This window comes from Monopterus albus, unplaced genomic scaffold (assembly GCF_001952655.1).
Source record: "Monopterus albus unplaced genomic scaffold, M_albus_1.0 scaffold237.1, whole genome shotgun sequence".
Classification (NCBI taxonomy): Eukaryota; Metazoa; Chordata; class Actinopteri; order Synbranchiformes; family Synbranchidae; genus Monopterus; species Monopterus albus.
The window spans coordinates 248,080-257,390 of record NW_018128117.1 but is presented as its reverse complement, the minus strand read 5'-3'; the positions used below and the strand labels follow the sequence as shown (position 1 = coordinate 257,390).

General features: G+C 38.6%; 1 protein-coding gene across 1 annotated transcript in view; it reads right to left on the bottom strand.

Annotated features, from left to right (window-relative positions):
* The window catches only part of pds5b (PDS5 cohesin associated factor B), a 27,091-nt gene that overhangs the window by 16,290 nt on the left and 1,490 nt on the right, over positions 1–9,311 (bottom strand). The window contains exons 2-7 of the mRNA XM_020620441.1: positions 5,755–5,882; positions 5,146–5,349; positions 4,531–4,617; positions 1,587–1,684; positions 599–725; positions 182–262 (exon numbers count right to left, since the gene is read on the bottom strand). Coding sequence (XP_020476097.1) covers positions 182–262; positions 599–725; positions 1,587–1,684; positions 4,531–4,617; positions 5,146–5,349; positions 5,755–5,862 — 705 coding nt within the window. The 5' untranslated portion in view covers positions 5,863–5,882. The remainder of the gene's footprint in view (positions 1–181; positions 263–598; positions 726–1,586; positions 1,685–4,530; positions 4,618–5,145; positions 5,350–5,754; positions 5,883–9,311) is intronic.

Here is a 9,311-nt window from a genome sequence, read left to right as displayed (position 1 = left end):
ATCTACAGTATGTAAACATTTCACTAATAACTGTTAGAGCTGTATCATTTTATAATTTTAACAATTACAGTATGTACCCAACTATAAGTATACAGTGATATGTGGAGAAAAAAAATGTATGCCATACACAGAAATGTGTAAAGGCATGAAATCAGTGAGTGTGTGAAAGATTTCAACTTACATTGGTGATATAAGGCTCAATAGCCTGAGCAGTCCTCTTCAGCAGAGCTTTGGCCAGGTCATATGCTTGTTTATTCAAATTCTAGACAGAAAGAGATACAACTGGTCAGAGAACATATTCAGACAGATGGCCGTGACAAAAACATTTTTCACCCAGAAGAACCCTATTTGGAGGATTGTAGCAGACAGATGTTCGTGCTAAATCTGCTTTACCTATTCTCACCTGCAGGGGTCTCACTGATTTACAGGGTATGAAAAACAATATTGGCCTCAGTGTACTGACAATATAAATTCACCAGTTGTTTCTACTTGTATCAACATTCATGGTGGGACGCTGTGTGTGTAGATAAGAACGTGTGTTGCTTTTTGTGTCATCATGCCTGCCCACTGCACATGCATCCACGTGTTGTGCACATACCTTGTGTGCTGGCACCAGGTTGACCAACACGGTGTCCAGCAGCTCCTGTGATACAGTGTCTCCCTCACAGATGATGGAGCTCATTAGGTCGACCATATGCATGTGCACCTTCTGGTTGTGGCCGTTGCTAGGGAAACAATGCAAGAAGAGTCAAGGGTCAAGAATACTCAACACTGGCTCCTATTTTGTGGTAGCAAATTAAAGATCAACTAGATTTTAGTCAAAATGTCAAATAATTCTAGATAATTTTTAGTCCGTACTTCACCTATTCTTGGTGAACAATCTGTAATTTTTTTAGTGCACCATGGCTGAGATTTACTTTGCTGGTAGCTGGCATTGTGTGTTCATGTTTTAGTAGGTAGTCATGTTTTTCACTGCATTACAGTGAGATATAAAGCTTATTAGCTAGATTTGGATCTCAGCGAATGCTGTCCTCAACACTGCCAAGCATTACTAGTCTCATTACTTCGCCTTTACTGAAGTGTCTCTCTCATACACTTAAGTCACACACACATACAAGGGCTGTATTCCTCTACTGCTTCTAGCTCACTCCAAATATTTCAAATAGGAAACAGAGCTCTTTAGATTCTTCCTATCTTAAAAAAAAAGCACTGAGTTGGCACAACCTTGACATACAACCACAGTTTTGTTCCAGTGGCAAAAAGCCAAATTCTGTACTGCAGAATTCAGCCCTTAAGGTTGTGTTGAGCGGAACGAAAATGAGAGGAGGGAAAGGGGAGAGGCGGAGGAAGGGCAATCAAAGAGAAACAACTGGACTGCTACTGTGCTGTTTTATGATGTAGCAGCAGAGACACACTGAGGCTTGAAGAGAAGGCTACAATGGCTCATTTTCTGTTATTAAAGACTGCCGGAACCAAAAACAGGAGGTAATGTGGAAAAATAAAACCTGAGCACATGTGACAAACAGGGAGATAAATATTAAAATATCAAAAAATAAATAAATAAAACACACTGAGGTGAGACTTACTTGATGACCTGGAAGAGTGTTCTATAAAGCTGGGTGAATATCTCATTGCTGTCTTCAAGCTCAAAGCAAATATTGTAGGACTTCACCCATGCTATGTTCTGAACAAAAACAGAGGAGGCAGTTATAAATAAAAAAAATATATACACATCTCAATATAGCCATTTTATTAAAAAATGGTGCAAACAACCTCTGTTTTCAAACAGACTCAAACTGTTTGCTTTCTTTTGAGATTTTCATTCCACAACTAATTAAAACAACTTAATCTTGTATACCTCTTCATGGCTTTGGTACTTTGGATTTCACTGCTGTTGCACAGAGCGTAAAGCAATTAACACCATTAAAATGCGACTTTGATTTAATCCATCTCACAAACACGCCATTTTTATAGCACTGGCTTTTAAATCTCAATCTTAATAATCAACTTGTAAACAAACGATATTTACTATCAGTAGAAAGACAATAACTTCTTGGTGCATACTCCAACAGATGAATTAAAAGCAAACTGAAACATAAAAACAAGAAGACTGAAAATAAAACCAATAATGAAGATCATCACAATAAAGGATCCTAAAAATACTCTGGGATTTAAGTTAGTAATTTTTTTAAAAGACTTATAAACGCGTTTTATTATGTTCTGACTTAGTGTTTAAGAGGAGTTCAGACAGAGTCTGCTGCAGCCTGAAGGGCATGAAAAACTGCCAGATCGCTGCAGGCACAGATAAACATGTTTGCTTTAACATACATTCTCCTGCTGTGCAACAGAAGCCTACTCTGTCTCCAGTGTTTTGTCTCGGTCTTTACACTCGCCTTCCACTGTATTTTATATGATACGGTTACATTAAGTTCTTCAGTACCCAGGTGAATTAGTGTGTATTTTGTATTCAGGAGACCAGAGATCAAATACTATGGGGAGAAAAAATAAATAAATTTTAGTGAGATAAAATAAAACAATGTGTTAATATGCATAAAATGAGCCAGAATCAGTCCAGCAACAAAAAAAGTACAAAAAGAAGCAATCGCAAATGTCTCTTTCTTGACTGATGTACACTCAGCTGGTATACCAAGTTAAAGCCAATGCAATCTAATACAATGTTCCAAAAATACTTCCACCTTCATGAAGGTGATAATGTTCAGTTTCAGCTGGAACTGTTTTGGAGAGGTGTCGATTCAACTTTATTAATTTGGAAAATGTAGACTGTGGTGCAGTTGAACTGTAATCACACTGCACTGACAGCTGTTTGGATTTGTGTCGATTCAACTTTATTAATTTGGAAGATGTAGACTGTGGTGCAGCTGAACTGTAATCACACTGCACCGACAGCTGTTTGGATTTTGTTTTTTTGTCTAGCCCATTTACAACAATGAGCAAAAAAAAGTACAAAAAGAAGCAATCGCAAATGTCTCTTTCTTGACTGATGTACACTCAGCTGGTATACCAAGTTAAAGCCAATGCAATCTAATACAATGTTCCAAAAATACTTCCACCTTCATGAAGGTGATAATGTTCAGTTTCAGCTGGAACTGTTTTGGAGAGGTGTCGATTCAACTTTATTAATTTGGAAAATGTAGACTGTGGTGCAGTTGAACTGTAATCACACTGCACTGACAGCTGTTTGGATTTTTTTTTTGTCTAGCCCATTTACAACAATGAGCAGAAACATCTCTGTATAATGCAGTACAGCTCAACAGCAGCACAAACTATAACCTCTGAAATGATCATACAGTGAATCATAACATTACATTTTAGTGACAGTGAACAGGGGTGTACCCCTGTTTTATACTGTACATCATCATTCTGTACAGTGAAGGTCAATCACCCAAGTAAAGTAACAAAAAGCCAAACACATATGAAGTGGGGGGAGGCTTTACCCAGTATTACAATCAATCATCAAGATAGAAAGCACTTTATTCCCTGAAGCTCCTCTTCCCTGAACTGTAAACATGGAATTTGATGTACATGACAGGCTTTTCACAATACACGCTACGTTTCTGGGTCTTTTTACAATAAAATACCACCCACATTAAGGATGTGAATTGTCTCTGTGCAGAGAAATGTAACCACTGATTAAGGTTTGATTTCAGTTTCCTGCTTGCAATATACCCACATTTGTTAAGGTCCAAAGCTAACAAATTTCTTATGAAACCTTTTTCTCTCTCATGGTTCTTTTTATTAGAGATAGGCAATGTAGAAAACATTAGGTTGCAACAGCACTGACTGTTACTTTCACTGGGTATAACGCCAAATATCATTGGTGGCAGATTATATTAGCTGTTGCTAATTACCGCTAAACATGCAATGGCAATGAAACTGTTGGCTGTGGTCTGGTTAATGTGTGCTTTGCAAGCCAGTGTCTGTACTTAGCCAAAGACTGCTGTGAAGGTAAAGACAAACCACTCTTACATCCTTTACAGCAGTGAGGGGACCGTTTCTGTAGTTCAGTTAAGACCATCAGAATGGTGACTCTTCTCTAAAGAAATTGGATCGCACTACAGCTATTTTAGGAGCATCTCTCAGTTAATCTCAGTAAAAGTCATATCAATATTTTAGGCCCATCAACTTAATATCTCTTAATCAGAACCGCCAGTATTTAGATCAAGTCACTCATGAAAAACATTGTATAAAGTCAGCTACAGCTGTTATTTTGATGTGTCAGACATTTAATCAACACGTCAAACCTTCAGCTGCTTATTCGGTTTCACATTGTAGCTACAGGTTGTGAACATTAATTAGGCTGCCACCCTGAAAAATGTCAAGAGTGTAGAGAACTTTGAATTTTAGCTATTTATAACTGTGAGTACTTGTTGAAAGCAGGTATCTAGAGGAGTGTTGAAAGCCAAACCAAAACAGATATGATGAGGTAACCTAAAGAGTTCTTATTCAATAAGCAGATGTTGTTAATAAAATGCAATCTGACCATCCTACCACTGATCCACACACACACACCTCAAGCAGGTAGAAGTATCTGTTGAACTGAGCGCTTTTGGTGTCCTCCAGTCCTTTTAGCTGTCTGGTGATGAACATGAAAATGTCCTGAGACAAGAAGCAAACAGACACTATGAATGAGCACGCGCTGTTGTAGTCATTACCAAAACTCAGAGGCAATTAGGTGAACTCAACAAAGTTAGAAATATAACAATTCACAGCCACAAATAAACGTTTTCAGCTAAATGGTCAGAATGACTGGCAAGAGATACCATTCTATAAAAACACAAACACTGAAACGTTCAAAACACAAAAAGAAGGATTTATGCAAGACTTGTTAATGGGCACTGATTTGGGTCTGTCTAATGAACAGCTTGTGTTTAGAAGCTCTGTGAGATGTGAGCCGTGTCAAGTCTCCAACCAAATGTTGCACAAATTTCAGCTCAACTTACAACAAAGCTAACAAATGAAAACACAAATCAGCTTGTTGGTTAGTGTTAAGTGAATACTCCAAAGAAGATGCAACAAGCTTTTGTACTTAAAACTGAATAATTCTGATAGAACAAAGATCATTTTGTAGTATTTAGTTTCATTTCATTAATTTAGTTTGAGCAAACAAACATGTCGTCACCGTACCTTCAGTTTATCTGGGGAGGTGTAGGGCGCCTCTGGGGCGTAAATCCTGAATATGTCTGCCAGACAACAGGCCACCAGCAGACGCACATCCTTGTCTGGGTGTTTGAGGAAGAAGTCAGAGGCCAGGTGGAGGGCTAGGTTCAGGTACAGCTCCTTCTCTTCCTCAGAATCCTGGTCCATGTCCATGAAGGTCTTCACTACCATCTGGAGAAGGGGTGGGGGATATTCACAGGTGCCAGAGGTTAGTGGTTGGGTTGACCGAATAGACTGATAGGTGAAATATCAATCACAGACAATGATGTTTACAGTTCCTCCACAGTCAAAAATCAAACTTCAAATAATACATCTTTCAAAAATGCATCAGCTATACTTAACTCCAGTGAATTACACACAAATGCAATATCAACAGGAACATCTCATTTTTTTCCAATATTAAGTTCTAACTACCAATTTCCAATAGTAAGAGTGAAAAACATTTTTTCTGCTTTAAAAAAAAATACTGATCAATAAAAAAGGCCTTAAGAAAGTCGCAAAAGCCCAACAGTTCCCAACTAACAAGTGTAACCACACAGCAAACAGACGGTGCGAGACTGGGAGAAACACACTGACCTTGAGCCTACGGACCATTTCCTCTTTGGAGATCTTGTCGGAGATCTCCTTGACCCCAGGGGGGTAGGTCACTTTCCCATCTGCGGCTCGAGTTTTAGAGTGAGCCATCCTCTTTAGCTCCTCACTGCCTGAGGAAAGAGAGGATAATATTTTCTAATAAACTAAAGGAAAGCAGGTGAGACAGAAGAGAGAACAGAAAGAGGGAATAAAATCCTAAAACCCTGAAGAATTGCTGAACCAAAATTGGGAAAAAGCATTTTGTTAACTGTTCAGAACGCAGGGCAAATCTTTTTAATACTTCAAAGCCTCAAAAGAAGCTGGCAATAGAGCAACCTCTGAAATATTCAGCAAGGTATTCACAGCACAGTAATAGCTTTCTACAAGCTGAATCTAGGATAAAATTGCTGCATTCAGAGGGCAGGCTGACTTTTCATTGCGAACTGCTGGTACCATTGTGTTCCATATTTCATTAGGCCACTAGCCTGTAAAGGATTACACCCAGTTCATTTTGGGATATTCACATGATGCAAAATATGCTTTGACTTTCAATTTAGTGCACTGCTCATTGCTGGAGAACTCATACTGCAATTTACACTCTCTCAAAAGTTCAAAGCTGCTTTTTGGTAACCACGAGTAAAATGACTTGTCTCACCTCAACACTGTTTTTTGGCCATTAAAGATATTAAAAAGGCAGAAATGTGTGCACACAGGAACATACTTTATTTTCATCCAACATCATCCCTTTTGTCAGATTCAGTTCAGGAATACATACAAGTCTGCACAGAGAACTGGCATGTACTTTATCTGCCTAAATAATATAATGGTAGGCTACAAATAATAGGGAAATCAAACATTAAGTGTCTTAGTAAGTAAAGAGCAGTTTCAATGAACCTTAGCATTGACTCCACAAGTCTCTGGAGCGCTATTGGTGGGATGGGCACTATTCCTCCAAAAGATATTTATTCAGGTTTCTCCTTTACTTTTTCACCAGTCCGTATACCTGCAACTTGCATGTTAGCACCGTTACAGTCTGTGCATTGAAAACAGCCAATTTTTACTGAATATTATGCCGGTAGTTTCTCTCAAACGTTCAAAGCTGAGACACAGGACTTTGTCAGTGTTAATGTCTTAGCCAACATCTGCCTGTCACGTGTCAAAACAGCTGGCTAGAACTGGCAATTTTAGAGGGATTACTAGACCTGCACAAAAACACTACAAATCAATGAATGCGAAACTGATTCAGACATTCTGCATACTCTCCTCATTACATAAAAGTAAGGGATGACTATAAAAAAAAGTTGTTTTACTGAAAATATTCTTTAGTTTTTTTAATGTCAAAATTTTAGACACAATATTAAATAAACCGTAACATCAAGCAAAAATAATTCAATACATCACCAACCCTAATATCAGCGGTAGGTAATTAACATTAATTCCGTGATGACTAATAGGAACTGGTCTGTCATTTGGACAATGGCTGCTCTCCAGCCCTTAGTCAAAGATTGTTTGTGAGTGAAAAACACTAACACCGCTCCACAGCCACAAGCTGACTGTGTTGTTGTAATTCAAAAACACCATTACAAATGAAGTCTCCTCAAGTGGGAGAAAAAATGTTGATGCCTGCACTGACATGGCACTTTTTCCACAAAGTGCTTTACAATTTGCCTCTCATTTCACCCATCCACACACCGATGGCAATGAGGTACCAAGTGAGGTCAATGGGAGAAACTAGGGGCTCAGTGTCTTCCCCAAGGACACTGACATGTGGACAGATCTCCAGAATCAAAGCAGATTGTCATCTGTGTACCATAGCTTTTAAAGTTGTCATGTCATTATTTTTTTGTCTTAGATGACTGTAAACGGAATATCTTTTGGTTTCAATCAGTTAGTAGAACTGAACCAGCCAACTGAAGAAAACCCCCTTTTGGTTCTATGACACTAAAGGGCAGTTTCACATTTCATAGATTATATTATTATTGTTTTATTTCTTTGAGTCAAGTCACAATTAGCCATATAATAAAAAAAAAAACAGAGGAAATTCCACATAAGTGGGAAATTAGATGGCTGATTAAATAATCAAGTTGCATATCAACATTTTTTGAGAGTCATACACAGAAACCACAAAGTGAAAGTATCAGTGCAGAGGAACATATGTGACAAGGACTGAGGGGATTTCTCACAGGAAACTGGTTAGCTAAGGAGCATTAACATCCCCAAAACTGAGCTTGCATGGCTTGTCTTTGCAAGGCAGATGAAGGTGCATCACACAACTGATGGAGCCTTGTTTACAATCAGAAGGGATATGGATATTTTTTGGGTAAATATATGGAAAGAATGTGATGAAGTGTATTACTTTAGGCAAGGGCCAGACGATATATCAAATTCATTCAATTAATTAGATTTGTTTATTTGTGAAGGCGAAAAATGCCTAAATTCACAAAATCAAGATTAGCACTTCAATTTTACATAGTGGGAGGAAGTATTGATGCGCCATCCATCTTTATATCAGATCTATGCTTCTTACAATTTGTGTAGGCTTTAGATCACTGAAGGAAAATTGATTATTATGAAGCAGTCAGGGTCAGTAGGGCCACAGTCTGACAAAACTACTTGCTGGATTTGTTTTAGAGGCCAGACTGCAATACTAAGTTTTTAATCACAACCAAACTGCTGCTATACTTATGCTATAAAACACACAAACCAGGCCAGACACACACTGTGGACACTGGCAGGCTGCCAAATTGCACGATTCTGACCTTCTTTTCCACCCCACAACTGCTGCCAAGTTTGAGTCCATCTCTCTTTCAGTTTACCACACTGACACACAGAGACCTCTGGCAGTCAAGTACAGTACAGTATTTCTCAACTTAGGGGGTCTGTCTGGGCATCATCCACAAGGGAAACTTTCAATTTGAAGACTTTGATTAAAAGGGGGCAGTAAATAAGCTTAACACTGCACAAAACCCCTTGAACATGGCTGCTTTTGAATCATTATTGGTTTATCGCATTCTAACACATTAATCCCCCTGCTTTGATTTTTTTCGATCTGTCTGTTGCTTCTGCTCTCTCTACTTGACAACACAGCTTCCTGCAGAAATTTGAAGACTCAGAGCAGTTCTTCTAACCCAGACACAGTTCTCCTTGGTTTTAATCCTGTGAGTGATCACAGAGAAGAGAGTGACAGAGGGAGGTGTGGACACCAGCTGGTTCTAAGAGTGGCACAACAACCTCCATAGGGACAACATAAATTGGGGGAAACTGACTGAATATGGGAGGACTGGCAAAGAGTTCAGTTTTCCCCAAATAAAATTTAAATGAACAGTGCATATCTCTGCCAAATTTGAAGCAGTGAAGACAAGCAAGCAGTAGCAATGAAGCAGCCAAGGTGGAACTGAAATAAGTCCAAAGGTTATGAGAATGAAACAGGGGTCTTGAATTAAACCTCAACAGAAGACACAATGCAGGAAATATGACATGCCATCTACAAACAAAAAACATTACTGATTAACATGTCTAAAGTTGCAGTTAGTGTGGTGCTCCTTTGTAACTATTGAACA